Source organism: Phocoena phocoena, chromosome 11 (genome assembly GCF_963924675.1).
Source record: "Phocoena phocoena chromosome 11, mPhoPho1.1, whole genome shotgun sequence".
NCBI classification, from domain to species: Eukaryota; Metazoa; Chordata; class Mammalia; order Artiodactyla; family Phocoenidae; genus Phocoena; species Phocoena phocoena.
In genome coordinates this window covers 51,762,810-51,780,192 of record NC_089229.1, presented here as the reverse complement: position 1 = coordinate 51,780,192, position 17,383 = coordinate 51,762,810, and the positions used below count along the sequence as shown (strand labels likewise).

Sequence of the window (17,383 nt, the reverse complement as noted above, 5' to 3'; positions counted from 1 at the left end):
CTCTTAGAACTGCTTTTGCTGCATCCCATAGGTTTTGGGTTGTCGTGTTGTCATTGTCATTTGTTTCTAGGTGTTTTTTGATTTCCTCTTTGATTTCTTCAGTGATCTCTTGGTTATTAAGTAGTGTATTGTTTAGCCTCCATGTGTTTGTAGTTTTTACAGATCTTTTCCTGTAATTGATATCTAGTCTCATAGTGTTGTGGTCAGAAAAGATGCCTGATACGGTTTCGATTTTCTTAAATTTACCAAGCCTTGATTTGTGACCCAAAATATGATCTATCCTGGAGAATGTTCCCTGAGCACTTGAGAAGAAATTGTATTCTGTTGTGTTTGGTTGGAATGTCCTCTAAATATCAGTTAAGTCCATCTTGTTTAATGTGTCATTTAAAGCTTGTGTTTCCTTATTTATTTTCATTTTGGATGATCTGTCCATTGGTGAAAGTGGGGTGTTAAAGTCCCCTACTATGATTGTGTTACTGTCAATTTCCCCTTTTTGTGGCTGTTAGTATATGTTTTATTTATTAGAAGCCCGTCACTAGTCCAGCTTGTATTCAAGGGGAAGGGCATATACAAGGGTGTGACTACCAGGAGGTGTAGATCCTGAGAGGTCATGCTGTAAACTGCCTTATTTGTTATGCTTAATTCTGGTTGGATCTTGTTAATAGGTTGCTTTCACATCTGGGGCAAGGTATGAATGAAGTAGGCTGAGAGTGAATGTCTGTTATGAAAGGTGTTTGCGTGGAGAAAGGTTATGGAAGTGAATTATGTTTCTTATCTTTTAATCTTTGATGTCTAGGGCCTTTTTTTTTTTCTTGTGGTTCGCGGGCCTCTCACTGCTTTGGTCTCTCCCCTTGCGGAGCACAGGCTCTGGACGTGCAGGCTCAGCAGCCATGTCTCACGGGCCTAGCCTCTCCGCGGCATGTGGGATCTTTCCGGACTGGGGCACGAACCTGTGTCCTCTGCATCGGCAGGCGGATTCTCAACCACTGTGCCACCAGGGAAGCCCTAGGGCCTTTTTTAGTAAAAAAATTCTTGAAACACTTTGAGATGGGTCGCTAGCAAGTTAAACTTACAGCTCTGAATATGACGCAGTGAGTCACCACAAATAGTCTTTATGAGAAATGAAGCATTTCAGATGTAGAGGATGGCCACTGCCTTATTTGCTTGGCGTAGTATGGGGTTGCTTATTCATATTTGAATCCTGAAGCTGTTTTTGATTGCAGTGTTGTGTGATGGATGGGATGAATACTTAGTCTTTGTATTCAAGATCCCCCCCCCAATTCTGTGTTTGATTGCAGCAAATAGCTTAGTGATATTCTTAATCACTCACTTAATGTCATATGGAAAAATAAACACATTTTCCTCCTGGTTTTATACACATCGTGGTGTAATTAATTATAAATCCAGCATGACATGATCTCAATCTGTATTCACCCTCTCGATTTTTCCATTCATGTATTTAAGGAAACAGCTTTGAAGGTACTTGTTCATCAAATAGGCAGGGGTGAAGGGGAGGAGGCAGTGACAAATCAAATACGTGAGTTTAAAACATTTTTTATTAAGAAACAATTTTGTTTATTCAGTCTATCAGCTTTAGTCGTTTTTTTTTTTTTTTCTGGTGTAATTTGCATGACTATGAAATGAGAGCTGTCCAGTTGAAATGTTGAAATAAACAGGTTTGGGAAAGGGAATATAAATGCCAATCAAATCACAAAATCTCAGTGATATTTGAGAAACTAAAAATTCACATAAAAAGATGGATTATTCAAAGCTGAGAAACTGAATATTTATATTTCTGCCTCTAAGAAAATGAACTCTGTAGAATGAAATGACATCATCATCATTTAGGAATCTTGTGGTTAGACATTTAATATGCAGAGGAAGGTTGGGTTTATGAAGACACTTCCGATACTAAGGAAAATATTGGGTGTCATTGTTTTTCCAGCAGCTCTTTTCGCCTCTGCAAGTTGTAGTTATTAGGGAAATGAACAGTTTATCAGAGTAGGAAAACCATTTTCCCTGCTTTTTTTGTGTTTACTGTTTTTTCTTAGTAACTGTTTTGTTTTTAACTATTTGTTAAAAATTTGAAGCTTCCCCATTATTTTTTGAATACTTCATTTTTAAGAGCAGTTTAGATTCATAGCAAAATTGAGAGGAAAGTACAGAGATTTTCCATATACCCCTTGGCGGCCCCCCCGACCCCCCCACGACAGCCTCCTCCATTATCAGTATCACTCACTAGAGGGGTACATTTGTTAAAATCGATGAACCTACCTTGACACTTCAATAATCACCTAAAATCCACAGCTTAAATTAGGGTTCACCCTTTGTGTTATACATTCTACGGGTTTGGACAAATGTATAATGACACGTCATCATTAGAATGTCATAAGGGTATTTTCACTGCCATAAAAATGCTCTGTTTTCTTCACTCCCTGCCCCCTTCCACTAATCTTTTTACTACTTCCATAGTTTTGCCTTTTCCAGAATATCATATTGTTGGAATCATACAGTATGTTGCCTCTTCAGATTGGCTTCTTTCATTTAGCAATATGCATTTATGGTCTCTCCATGTCTCTTCATGGCTTGATAGCTGGATTCTTTTTAGTAATGAATAATATTCCATTGCCTGGACCTACTGGAGGACATCTTGGTGCTTCCAAGTTTTGGCAAATATGAATAAAGCTGCTATAAAAATCCACATGTAAGTTTTTGTGTGGACATAAATTTTCAACTCATTTGGGTAAATACCAAGGAGTGCAATTGCTGGATTGTATGGTAGGAGTATGTTTAGTTTTATTAAAAAAAAAACTCATCAAACTGTCTTCCAAAGTGACTATACCAGTTTGCATTCCTACTAGCAAAGTCTGAGAGTTCTTGTTGCTCCACATCCTTGTCAACATTTGTTGTTGTCAGCATTCCAGATTTTGGCCATTGTAATAAGTGTGTAGTGGTACCTCACTGTTGTTTTAATTTGAATTTCTCAGATGACTATGATGTGGAACATCTTTTCATAGCTTATTTACCACCTGTATATCTTCTTTGGGTGTCTGTTAAGGTCTTTGATCCATTTTTTAATCAGGTTGTTTGTTTTCTTATTGTTGAGTTTTAAGAATTGTTGTACATTTTGGGTGACAGTCCTTTTTACAGATCTGTCTTTTCACATATTTTCTCCCAGTCTGTGGCTTTTCTTCTAATCCTCTTGGCATTGTCTTTCACAGAGCAGAAGGTTTAAATTTTAATGAAGTCTAGCCTACCAAGTATTTCTCTCATGGATTGTGCCTTTGGTATTGTATCTAAAAAGTCATTTAAAGGTCATACTCAAGGTCATCTAGGCTCTGTTATCTCCTAGGAGTATTATGGTATTGTGTTTTAGATCATAGCTCTATGATCCTTTTTGAGTTACTTTTTGTGGAGAGTGTAGGGTTGTACCAGCACCATTTGTTGAAGAGACTGTCTGTTCTATTGCCATTATGTATCCTATTTTTTTTGAAGATCTAATGTTTGGTCTTTGGAATACAGTAGTAGGTGAAGTAACATAGCTGACATAGTACATAGCTGGCTCTTATATCTTACGTCAGATTTTTTTTTTTTTGCTGTATGCGGGCCTCTCACTGTTGTGGCCTCTCCTGTTGCAGAGCACAGACTCCAGACGCGCGGGCTCAGCGGTCATGGCTCACGGGCCTAGCCGCTCCGCAGCATGTGGGATCTTCCCAGACCGGGGCACGAACCCGTGTCCCCTGCATTGGCAGGTGGACTCTCAATGACTGCGCCACCAATGGCGCAGATTTTGAGATGCCAGATTTTGAGATGCGTTTGGACAGAGAATTTCATTGTGTCACAAGAATTACTGTGATAATCGGAATTCTTTTTCTTGTTTTCATGTAATTTTGAGGGATTGTGATGCCTCATAAAAACTTATAAATTCATTAAAAAATCTTTCTTGGTATTATGTAGCTTATTCTAGATGAAAAGTGCAGTAATAGACTGTTACCTTTAAATTTTGCCTTAAGGTCCCATAAATCTTCTCCTTACCTGTAGAGCGCAAGGTCCCTGACAGTGCTCTCTGCTCTCCCCTCCGCTGGCCTGTGTGAGGGCTTCCTCCCTCCACAAAGGCTGAACGTACTGCTTTTACTGCTAAGCTCCTATTTTCAGGGTGATGCTGCATTTACCTGGTAAATTCTGACCCTGTGTCAGAAGGCTAAGGCGGTTCCCTGGGCCTGTTCACTCCTATAGTAAAGGCCGTGGGGGGGCCTTCTTGAGAGTATGTCCCCAGTTTTACTGACTTAGTCTCAAAACTATGACCCTAGGGCTTCCCTGGTGGCACAGTGGTTAAGAATCCGCCTGCCAATGCACGGGACAGGGGTTTGAGCCCTGGTCTGGGAGGATCCCACATGCCACAGAGCAACTAAGCCCGTGCGCCACAACTACTGAGCCTGCGCTACGGAGCCTGTGAACCACAACTGCTGAGCCCGTGTACCACAACTACTGAAGCCCATGCACCTAGAGCCCGTGCTCCTCAACAAGAGAAGCCACTGCAATGAGAAGCCTGCGAATCGCAATGAACAGTAGCCCTTGCTCGCTGCAACTAGAGAAAGCCCGTGTGCAGCAATGAAGACCCAACACAGCCAAAAATAAATAAATAAATTTATAAAAAACAAAACAAAACAACTATGACCATAAAAGTAGAAGTTACAAGCCAAGGATGAGGGGTAAATGGGCCCTTGGCAGGTCTGGGAGATAATTTTTTTTTTTGGAAAATAGTGTTTTGTGATATGCTGAAAATCAAAACATGAGACAGCTACTTCTCTACCAACGTATAGGACCCACTATGAGTTTGTTCTTTTATTTTTAAAATTAATTAATTTATTTTTGGCTGCATTGGGTCTTCATTGCTGCGTGCGGGCTTTCTCTAGTTGTGGTGAGCGGGGCTGCTCCTTGTTGCGGTGTGCAGGCTTCTCACTGAGGTGGCTTCTCTTGTGGCAGAGCATGGGCTCTAGGTGGCGGGCTTCAGCAGTTATGGCACGTGGGCTCAGTAGTTGTGGCTCGAGAGCTCTAGAGCACAGGCTCAGTAGTTGTGGCGCATGGGCTTAGTTGCTCCGCGTCATGTGGGATCTTCCCAGACCAGGGCTTGAACCCGTGTCCCCTGCATTGGCAGGCGGATTCTTAACCACTGCACCACCAGGGAAGTCCTATGATTTTGCTCTTAATTTTGCTTTTTGTGTGCTCTAGGGAAAGAGCAGGTCTTCTAAGGAGGAGGGCATAAACAGAGCATGCAAGTTGACATATAGAGCTCACATGCATTTTGCTGGGTCATTCTGGTGGTCCTTGACATCTTAGAAAAGATAGAAAAATCAGATAGAAAAGTCGGAATGAAAATAGTAATTTGAAGAGCATGAGCCAATCTCATGAAAGAAATCCCAATTTAAAAGTACCATTTGCTCAAACGAAACCTTGTTGCATTCTCCCAGGAGAGGAAGTGGACAAAAAGCCGACATCAGTTGTCCAAATAACCCAAGTTGATGGTCAGTGAATCTTGAGACCAGCTGCAGTTGGGATGTTTCATGACAGGCCAGCTCTTGGTTTTCAGGTTAAGGTTGTAAAACTGTGCTGATATCAGGGAGCCGACATTGAGATTCCTGCCAGCTGCTGAGAAAGCACATGCTCCGTGGCTTGTCAGAGGGAGGCTGAGGGGTGTATTTATCATCACAACTACTTATAGGATGAACTCAGGTCTAGCGGCCCAGCTAGAAGTTTTAGACATTGGCAGATGTGGGGTCTGAGGTACTTAGACAATTATGCCGCCCGCTCCTTACCCAGGGGGAGAGGAGCCTTGAAAATCCAGAACATTTGGTTCTGACATATGTAAAGGATAGTGTGCTTTGGCTAACTGCATTTTATCTATTTGAATATGTTCTATTTAGGATATGTTAATATACTTGTTTTTATGAAGCAATCTTTTTTTTTAATAGATTTATTTTGTTTATTTATTTGTTTGGTTTTTTGGGGCTGCATTGGGTCTTCATTGCTGCATGCAGGCTTTCTCTAGTTGTGGCTAACAGGGGCTACTCTTTGTTGTGGTGCACGGGCTTCTCATTGCGATGGCTTCTCTTGTTGCGGAGCATAGGCTGTAGGCGCACGGGCTTCAGTAGTTGTGGCACGTGGGCTTCAGTAGTTGTGGCTCACAGGCTCTAGAGCACAGGCTCAGTTTTTGTGGCGCATGGGCTTGGTTGCCCCACGGCCTATATGAAGCGATCTCATTCTTTATCTTTTTCTTCAGATTATGATTTACCTTATTGACAAGGTACTTCCTGAAAGTTATTTTGTCAACAATCTCCGGGCACTATCTGTGGATATGGCCGTCTTCCGAGACCTCTTGAGACTGAAGCTCCCTGAATTATCTCAGCACCTGGATACTCTTCAGAAAACTGCAAACAAGGAAAGTGGAGGTAGTGATGATTCAATGCTATTTTACCTTTGAAAATAGTTTACTTTTCTGGTTCCACTGTACATAAGAGCCTAAACCTTGAATGGAAATATGTGTTTTCATATATTTCTATTGGTGAGAGTTTAGTGCAATGAAATAGATTTCTAGAGGACAAAAACAAAACTAAAAACAAAACCAAGAACAAAAAACAGAGGGCCAAATGTTGAACCTCTAACTGGTTATGGTTAGGAACTCAGACAAGAACCTAATACTTCACCAGTGCCAGATCACCAAGTATATATTGTACTCTAGGTAAAGAAGGGTATCCGTGTCTTGCCATCTAGTTAAACTGCTTTAAGTTGGCACCAAAACTATAGGAGTTCTTTAAAACTGAGCTACAGGTACAACTTAGCACAGACTGTGGTTTTGCCCCAACCATTGATGTTATGGAGAGTGGAATATGTATTTTCATAGAGTTGTAGGAGATAAAAGCAGTCCTTTGGACTGAGTTCCTTTTATTCATTCATGCGAAGGGTATTTAGATTTACTTGAGATGAATGGGCCTGTTCTTGCTGGAGAAGGGCTCTTCTGGACCTCTGTTTAGAACCTGAGCCCTGCAGGAGTGGACTGGGCTGAGTGGGGTGGTGATGGAGACAGCTCTGCAAGCAGCTCTAAGTCTCCTCCATCTAGCTGGCTTCGTCCAGCTTCCCAAGTACCTGAGCTCGTAGCTGTCATTATACCCACTGCTTGCACTTCCCCGGCTGTGCTCAGGACACCAGAAATAGAATAGTCAGAAGTTTGCTATGTTTCCTTTAAATGGGTGCCACTTCCTGATCCATGCATTTCAATCTGGGAAAATACGAAAGGATTTTGAGTACCCTGTCTATGATTAAAATACACTGGACATTTTAGTGACACCTGAGCGTCTCTAAGCATTTTCTTCTAACTCATTTGAGCAATCTTACTTAATTTGGCTGTGCAGTATCATTGTGAACCAATGGGGATTTCATAAAGCCTCCAGAGAGACCAAACTTTTCTGTCCCGGAGTCAGACACACTTTTACTGGGCTCCATGTTTCCCCTAAATGCCCTGTACTTGCTTAAGTGGTGACCTCAGATTCTAGTCTCTGAACGAAGATATTCCTTTGTTCATAGGTAAGAAGCAAGAAAATGAGTGCAGGAGAACAGATCTTGTTTTGCTTGTACTTGGGTAACTGCACCTTCTGACTGTAATTTGGAGGGAGGATTAGTCCAAATATCTAAATTTTTATATTTCATTAAAATACACGCTTATGTGATCACAGGAAATGGGAGGGGACTCTTTTTTTAGTGAATCCAGAAACTTCAAAGTGAGCTGGATCCCAGGTCTTTAAAACTGGGTATAGTTTAGTTAAAAATATTGTAAAATTTCACTTTGCTTGATCTCCGAGTATTTTGGGATTTTCCAGCTTTATTTCTGTTATTGATTTCTGGTTTAATTCCATTGTGGTCTGAGAACTATGTATAAATTAAGAAGTAGACAGGTAACTGCTAATAGGCAATTTTATTTTTATCGGCAGCATTTGAATAAAGGTAGGCTTTAGGAGGTTTTGAAAATCAGCTTTTACTTTTGAGAGGTTAAAATCCTTTCTTTTTATCCTGTTTTCGGTAAGGAAAACATCCTCCTTAATTTTCAGCACCCCACAATAGGTAGAGCCAAATTAAATTTCAGGTTAAGATTTCTGAAATATCACAAAGAATCTGTGAAGTTCATATTATTAGATTTTTATTAAACACACCTATGTTCTTCCAAAAAAAAAAAATGAAGGACAAAAGAAGGAAGGAACCAGAATTTAGAGATATAAAGAAATCAGTCAGGAAATAACATATTTGGGTGGACACGGGAGACTGAAAGAGGGTATTTTTATATCTTACAAGTTGTCGATTCTGGAGAGATGTAGAGTGTTTGTTTTATTTCAGGTGGATATGAGCCCCCACTTACGAATGTCTTCACGATGCAGTGGTTTCTGACTCTCTTCGCTACGTGCCTCCCTAACCATACGGTTTTAAAGATTTGGGATTCAGTCTTCTTTGAAGGTTCGGAAATCATCCTAAGGGTGTCGCTGGCTATCTGGGCAAAACTGGGAGAGTAAGTGATTTCTCACTGCTGTTCTTTTCTGTGGTGTTGAGGGCCTTACACCATTTTTGTGCTCTAACAAGTAAAGGATTGATATTTAGGTTTGAGGAGGAGAGAAAGTTGTGAACTCGGTGCAATTGCTTCTGCCTTCTGAACTCTCAGCTGGCTCTTCTGTGAACGTTGGGGGCAGAGAGAATCCATTTTACTGAAGGGGGCAAGCTGTTTCAAGCCTGTAGGTCTCCTCCTCCTCAGTGCTGGTGTCCTGCCTGGTCCGAGCTGTCGGCATCTTTCCTGACACTGGTTGGGGAGAGGGAAAGGGATGTAGGTGGAAGAGGAACAGGCAGATCTGGAGAGGACTGGGTGGGTTTGTTGGTTAAGACTGCAATTTGACTTATGTTTGAATCTTTATAATTTATTTTGTGAGCTGTGATAAAATTAAATGAGATAATATGTATATGGGTATCTAGCATGGTGCTTGGTACCTAGTCAACAGTAGAACTTGTTTCTTTTCCTCAAGAGTTAATTCTAGGAGCTTCCCTGGTGGCGCAGTAGTTGAGAGTCCGCCTGCCGATGCAGGGGACACGGGTTCGTGCCCCGGTCTGGGAGGATCCCATGTGCCACGGAGCGGTTGGGCCCATGAGCCATGGCCACTGGGCCTGCGCGTCCGGAGCCTGTGCTCCGCGGCGGGAGAGGCCACGGCAGTGGGAGGCCCGCGTACCGCAAAAAAAAAAAAAAAAAAGAGTTAATTCTATGTTGAAATCTATTACTACTAAACAGATTTTACTTACATTCTTGTCTGGTAGCAGAGCTGAAAAAACTAGGGTATTTTCACCTATCTCTAATATGTTATGACTATTACATTAAAATTCTGCCTTTGGGGTACTGGAAGAGACATCAGGATGAAGTTGTTGCAGTTAACTGAAGATGCAGAGGATTTAAAAAAAAATTATATTGGAGTATAATTGCTTCATAATGCTGTGTTAGTTTCCGTTGTGCAACAAAGTGAACCAGCCATATGCATACATATATCCCCACATCCCCTCCCTCTTGAGCCTCCCTCCCACCCTCCCTATCCCACCCCTCTTTGTGGTCACAAAACACTGAGCTGATCTCCCTGTGCTATGCCGCTGCTTCCCACTAGCTGTCTATTTTACATTTGGTAGTGTATATATGTCGATGCTACTCTCACTTTGCCCCAGCTTCCCCCTCCCCCCACCATGTCCTCAAGTCCATTCTCTATGTCTACGTCTTTATTCCTGTCCTGCCCCTAGGTTCTTCAGACCATTTTTTTTTCTTTTTTAGATTCCATATATATGTGTTAGCATATGGTATTTGTTTTTCTCTTTCTGACTTACTTCACTCTGTATGACAGGCTCTAGGTCCATCCACCTCACTACAAATAACTCAATTTCATTCCTTTTTATGGCTGAGTAATATTCCATTGTATATATATGTGCCACTTGAAGATGCAGAGAAGTTTTTAATATTTCTTTCCTAGAGCTGTAAATGACTTGAGTGGGTACCCATAGACGACATGGATCAAAAACTTTTTCAGTAGCCTTTTTATCTATGACAAGTTGTTTCCTCGGAGACTTGGTGTATTTTTTACTTTTTGTAAGAAACATCCATTGACTCTCAATTCAGGGATTAAAAATAATCATTGTTGTTTGGAAGTATTTTTAACTATCATATAGCTATCTCCTTTGCCTTTGTTTTATTGTACATAGCTTTTCAGCTAGGCAAATAAATTCATCTGTGCGGGGTTTGTTGTGCTATTTACTTATCTGATTACTTTCTTCCGATGTCTACCTCTTTCTGCAGTCACATATTTCCAACCCACTCTACACCTCGTAAACTCTTTGAGCTTTGATAATTTCTCTATCAAACACTATCACACTCTAACTGGTGTGATAGTTACTGAGTAATTAGCTTATGGGATTAAAATGCTAAAGCACTTTACTGTATGCTGAGTCAGTTACAGTCCCCTTTTTGTTAGTTCTTAATTATGGGGCAGGAGGAAAAGAGGTGGTTCTCGTTTTATTCCCATCTATCCATTATCTGTAGGATCAGAATTTATTCATGTGGTCATCCCAAGGATGGCACACTGTTGAAATAATAATAGCTACACTTAAAATCCAATAGTCATGGAGTGCTTGCAATGGACAGGCATGGTTCTAAGCATGTAAAATTAACTCATTTAGTCCTCACCATCATCCTATGAGGTAGGTACTGTTATCATCCCCATTTTATAGATGTGGGCACTGAGGCACAGAGAAGTTAATTGCCCCAAATCACCGAGTTAGTAAGTGGAAAGGCCTGATTTTGAACCTAGGTACCTTGGCTCTAAAATCTGTGCTTTTAATAATGTGAATCTGGGCTTCCCTGGTGGCGCAGTGGTTGGGAGTCCGCCTGCCGATGCAGGGGACGCGGGTTCGTGCCCCGGTCCGGGAGGATCCCACATGCCGCGGAGCGGCTGGGCCCGTGAGCCATGGCCGCTGAGCCTGCGCGTCTGGAGCCTGTGCTCCGCAACGGGAGAGGCCACAGCAGTGAGAGGCCCGCGTATCACAAAAAAAAAAAAAAAAAAAAAAAAAAGAAAAAGAATAATGTGAATCTATTGCTTATAAATGGCTCCTGTTTATGAAGTTCAGGGATCTATGAATCAGACTCGTAGAATTTTAATGTTTCATAGTCTTTGCTTATTATAATTATACATGTTTTGAGCGTGCAGCTTGTTAAACGAAAGGAAAGGCAACCAACGTGGATACAACATCAAGTACCTGCCGTGCCGTCATTGTGTTAGGAAGTTTACACACATCATCTCATTCGATTCTCCCCACAACCCTGTGAAGTAGGTAGGATTATTCTCCCTGTCTTTTCAAGTGAGAAAACTACCCCAGGAAGGCTAATTAACTAGTTCATTGTCCCACAGCTAATGAGTAGCGGAGCTGGGACTTAATCCTGGATCTTTCTGACTATAATCAGTCAGACTCCAGGGCCTGTAATCTTGTCCACAAACTTTGCATTGGAAAAATCGTAAACAGTATGCAGGTGATCTCCAGCTTATGTGTACCTGAGTAACATATGTGCCTCGTGTGTGGTTATCCATGGGACCCTTCCCATCACCCTGCCTCTGCAACGTGAAATTTCCTCCTTTGTTCATACCGGTGGTACTTTTGGAACGTGTAAGCTGTAGACCATCTACTTAGCCCCACTGGCATCTCTTCACATGTCCTTTCTTTTCTGATCTGACTGCCTTGATTCCCTCCCTCGTTGCCTCATGCCTGGCACTGTCCTCCCTGGCCTCCCCATCGTACCCCGAAATCGCCATGCCACCTCCCGGGCAACCTTGCCAAGGGCATGTCTGTTCCCCCACTCCATATTAAAGGCCTTTCAGTGACTCTTGTCCTGAGGGGGCTTAGCAGGCAGGGGAGGCCATTGCAATCTGCCCTCTGCACCTCTCTGCCCTCAGCTCTCCCTGGTGCCCCCAGCTGTGCAGCCGCTCCCATGCTGGTGGTGGGGACCTACATGCATTTCCCCCGGTAGTGCCTTCTGTCTCCTGTATCCACATCTTTGGGATGCTTTTTCCACCTTGTCAACCTGCAGAATATTTTTCAAAACTCATCTTAGGCATTACTTCTCTTCCTCGCTCTTCCTGCCACTCACAGGATAAACTTAACCACTTTATTTATGCCCACATGCTACTCGGTATTTTTCATTAACACGTCAGCTGTTTATTTCATTTATTTATTTACATGATTGTGGCAGTGGGATTTGAACAGCACTCCAGAGCATGGAATTTTCCCATCATCATATTGTTTTCGGATGGCTCTATGGAAATCCCCTAACCTTAGTGTATGCCAAAGAGCATGTCTTATGATTGGTGGGCAAATAGAGTTATCCTCTATACAAAGAATGTCATAATAGATAAAACAAATACACAGGTCTCTTTGCTTTGGGTTGTTCCTTCCCCCTCTAGAAGAAGGATTAAAGTCTCACCTGTCTCACAGGATGGGAGGTGACAGATTCTTTATTTACATGTTGAACCAAACACAAGAAACAGGGTGTAATTTCCAACTAGCAGCAGTGTCCTGAGAAGGGCTGAAAAGACTACCTGTGAAAATATCCTGTGGACTGATGAAATACGCAGATAAAGTTTTTGTATATTTCATCTTTCACTTCTACTGTGGTTTGATTTCAGTCTATCAATGCCACTGCAGTTTGCAGATCCAGAGAAACAGATTCCCTCTAGGGAATAATTGTACTTGGGCACCCAATTTCCTGGTTATAATTTCTGATCAGTGATGGGTATTCTGATGTGTAGAATGTGTCACATGGAGACAATAAGGATGCCACAGATGGGGCTGTGAGTCAGCGGAGCACCATAGCAAAGGTGGGAACTCATCCTAGAATAAGTACCTTTACATTGTCCTTCGAATTTTTAAAATCTTTTCTCTGCCTAAAACAGGCTGTCCTGCGAGTGTATCATAGGATTTTGATTTTTGTTGGTTGCTAACTTGGTCAATTTGATGGCAGGAGAAAACATGTCTTGTTGTGCCTGCAGCATGTACCTGATAGCATGGGTATCCTAAACAGTTCCTTTTTCTGTCCTTTATCTAGGCAGATAGAATGTTGTGAAACAGCAGATGAATTCTATAGCACCATGGGGCGCCTTACCCAGGAGATGCTGGAGAATGATCTTCTGGAAAGCCATGAACTCATGCAGGTGAGTGGGCAGTGCCACCCGCCTTGGCTCGGGGGACCCTGGTACCGTGGGAGCAAGCAGTGCCAGAGCAGTGGTCTTGGGAAATGTATTTTCCCAGTCCTCAGATGTACTTTTTCAAATGACCAAGAGTCTATATATAATTTGTTAAGCGTCTAACTGTGTCACAAGAGGAAGGAAGAAATGGATATTTGTTACGGCTTTCGTTCCAACTGTGTTGCTTAAAAATCACAACGTGCAATACAAAAACAAACCAAAAAATCACCAGAACACCTCCTCCCTCACCCCCCAAATCACCAGGTATTTGTTCTGAATCTGATTCTTAGCTGTAGAGGGAGACTTGTGGGAGGAAATAATTATTTCTGAGAAGGGATTATTGAGGATAAAAAGGAGATTATTCTAATCAGCATTTTGGTTTATTTGTTTTGTCCACATTTGCAACTCATGTTATTACATATGCATCATAACTTTCAAAATGGAAGACTTGAAGGGTTTGGTCATTTTTCTGGCATGTTGCTGTATCTCAGGATTACATTCGCCAAATCATTAAAATTGGCAGTGAGTATAGAAGAGATAGCGGATTTGTTAACACGCTCTCTTCCATTCGGCTCTATAACATGAGTTTTCTGCAGTCTCCTCCCTCTTTTTTTTTTTTTTTTTTTTTTTTGTGGTACGCGGGCCTCTCACTGTTGTGGCCTCTCCCACTGCCAAGCACAGGCTCCGGATGCACAGGCTCAGCGGCCATGGCTCACGGGCCCAGCTGCTCCGCGGCATGTGGGATCTTCCTGGACCGGGGCACGAACCCGTGTCCCCTGCATTGGCAGGCGGACTCTCAACCACTGTGCCACCAGGGAAGCCCTCCTTCCGCTTTTGACCACTGCTTCTCTTGCTAGTTCTTCCTTCCTCCTGCCCACTGACCAACAGTTGGTCTTGTCCAAGGTTGTCCTTGGGCCTTAGTTTCTTCTTTCTCTGTGGTTTCTCTCTCCTTTTTTTCTTTTTTTTTTGGTGTCAACTTTCATGTTGGGTTCCATGCCTGAGGTCATTTCTGGGTGGTGGAGCCTAGTCAACAGGTTAGAAAACAGAGACTCAGGCCCTGATTTAGGACTTGTCAAGTGAAGAGGTTCCAATTCCTTTGCTTGTATCCTGGTACCTCGAGTTCTTTCTCAGAATCCCTCACTTTTAGCAGACAGCTGCCCGATTCACTGAGGATACTGACCACCTGGTATAACTTCCCTGAACATTCATATTTTGTATTTCATGTTTTCTTTGCATTGTCATCTGGTCTTTCTTCCTGTGTGTCTCAGAGGTGGAACGCTCTATCTGCCCCTGACCTCTGTGTTCTGATTTCAACTCCTCTCACACGTCCTGGGCTGTTGCTTCATTGCTCATTCTTTTAGAGGGAAGTGCCTTTTATTGAACATTGTTGTGGATGTGAGGTCCAAGCTTGGCATTTTCCACGTGTGACATCCTTTACACCCTACAGAATTGCCTGGTTCACATGCCCCAGGCGGGACTGTGAGATCTCATCCCTTCTCCCTCACTCATGAAACTACAGTGACTACTCACTGCCTACAACACAAAGCATGGATTTCTCAGCTTATCATCCAGTGCTCTTGACTGTCCGGCATTAACCCATCTTTTTAGCCATAGTTCCTATTCCTCCCTTTTGTACCCTTGACCTCGTCTAGTCAAGTCATACTGTCTTCCATGTTCCCAGAAATGCCTGGGAATATGCCTGCTCTACACCTTTGCTCTCTCTGTTCAGCCTTTCTCTTCTCCCTTCACGTGTTTCAGGCCTGCTTCCTGGTGAAATTTCCAGTTCAGATGCCATCTTCTTTGTGAAACGTTCTGATAGTCTCGATTAAAAGCGTCTCCTTCTTTGACTCACCACATTTTCCTTGTACCTCTTTTGTGAGCCTTCATTACATTCTACCTTGATTTGAGGCTGTATCTTATTTCCTCAGTGATACTGTAAGTTCCTTGAGGACGGGGACTGTGCTTTGCTCATAACACATAGCACTTTGCCTTTTACTGGCGCTGCACAAAAAATGTATTAATTCATTAAGCAAATATCTATTGAGAGTCTGCAACTAGTTTTCTGCCTTCTCTTTCTCAGTAAATGTTTGCTGAATTAAACCACACTCAGAGATGATGGACCTCCTTCTAGGGTCCGCCTGCTCTAATACAATCCTCACTTTGCTGCCAGAGTATTTGTCCACACTTACTGCTTTGGTCATTTTATTGTTCTTCATAAAACCTTCTGTGCTTCCTTGTTATCAACTGCAGTAAATAAAATGTTTCAGCCTAGTTTTCTAGGCCCTGTATTAACTTCCTCAAATATTAAAAGAATATCTCTCTCTGTCAGAAGCCTTTCTTGAGGGAATTAATATCTGGTTTTACCTTTTTTTTTTTTTTTTTTGTGGTACGCGGGGCTCTCACTGTTGTGGCCTCTCCCATTGCAGAGCACAGGCTCTGGACGCGCAGCCTCAGTGGCCATGTGGGATCTTCGCGGACTGGGGCAGGAACCCGCGTCCCCTGCATCGGCAGGTGGACCCCCAACCACTGCGCCACCAGGGAAGCCCTGGTTTTACCTTTAAAGATGGATAGGAGTAGGTCGGGCTGTGTGTGTGTGTGTGTGTGTGTGTGTGTGTGTGTGTATGTATGTTTGAGGCAGTGGTGCAGAGCAGACAGGCAGTTCATGGCTGAGGGAACAGCATGAGACAAGGCATTGGCAACGAAAACCTTTATGGTGTGGGAAGGAAGCTACAGGAGTTTGGTGTACGGGGATGGCTCGTGGGAGACCACAACCCATGGTTAGGAGTGTGGACTTGATCCTGGAGGTCAGTGATTGTGAGGTTGTGCTTGCTGGAGTTCTTGGGCCTCTGTGGAACCTTTGGAAAGAGAAGAAGAAGAGCTGTGGGCCTGAGAGGTTTTAGGGAGAAGAGGGAAATGGTCTCACTTGTGTCTGATGTTGATTACAGGGGCAGCTCTGTGAAGGGTGGACTTGAAGGGGTCACCATGGGGAGGCAGTGAAGGGTCGAAGCAAGAATGGAACAGAGGCAGTACTTAGAAGATGAAGTTGACAGGACTTGGCCGTGGGAAGTGGACATGGGGTGAGGGAGAAAGACAGGGAGAACCAAGGACAGCCCCCAGGTTTCTGGCTTAGGAAGAAGAGGAAAAGTTCATGGGGGAGGAAGGTGGATTTGTCTTCACACTGGTTGCATTGGAGGTATTCTGTGGTTGCCCCGTTTCTTACCTATCCAGAGGCGCTCCCCACTACTTCACAGCCAGGACCTATTGCACTGGCCATAGCTCTGTCCCCACCCAGTCCTCTGTGGGCCTTGCTCATCCCCATGACAGGGCTTGTGGTTCCCTCTGACACCCTATCTGGGCAGATCCTTTCTGTCTACCGGATCCTACTCAGTCTGTTCTCCCCTCCCATCAGGCTCTGTCATCTCAGCCCTCGTTGATGATACCTCTTCCCTACTCCTTCAGTACTTAAGATTGTCAGCAACTGACTTAATATTCAATACAAATTATTTTATATTGTTTGGTATTTTTTCAAATATGTTAATCTTATCTAGCAACTTCCTTAATGATAAGGGCCTTGTATTACCCTGTATTCCCATAACATCTAACGTAGTGCTAAGAATCCACCTGGTTGCTCAGTGCATACACAGAATTATAGAACATTAGAACTCGAGGCAGTGGTTTTTAAACGTGTCTGTGTATAAGCAGCATGTCAGGAGTGTATTAAAAGGCAGATATTTGGCCCGTGGGTGGTTCTGATGCAAGTGGCTTTGAGCTAACACTTAGACAAACACTGGTTTGAAAGAAGCTTAACGGTCCACTAACCTAATTCTGTCATTTTACAGAGAAGAAACTAAGACATGGAGAGTGAGCATCTTGCCATATTCTTAGGTTGTCTAGTGGCAGACCCAGAACTGGGGCCCAAGCTCGACACCTGGCCAAGTGCTTCTCCTCACCACCCAACACAGGGCTTCCACCTTATTGAAAACATGACTTTCTAAAAGCTGAAATCCCTTTTAGAAGAATGAGGAACGTTTTACCTCACCTAAAGTTTAAACATTGCTGGAAGGAATGATAGATATGTTGAGGTA

At 42.9% G+C, this 17,383-nt stretch overlaps 1 protein-coding gene across 2 annotated transcripts in view; it reads left to right on the top strand.

Moving 5' to 3' along the window:
* The window catches only part of TBC1D30 (TBC1 domain family member 30), a 44,129-nt gene that overhangs the window by 13,380 nt on the left and 13,366 nt on the right, over nt 1-17,383 (top strand). For both annotated transcript variants that reach the window (XM_065887515.1, XM_065887514.1), the window contains exons 6-8: nt 6,281-6,449; nt 8,386-8,554; nt 13,160-13,265. In XM_065887515.1, the coding sequence (XP_065743587.1) occupies nt 6,281-6,449; nt 8,386-8,554; nt 13,160-13,265 (444 nt within the window). The remainder of the gene's footprint in view (nt 1-6,280; nt 6,450-8,385; nt 8,555-13,159; nt 13,266-17,383) is intronic.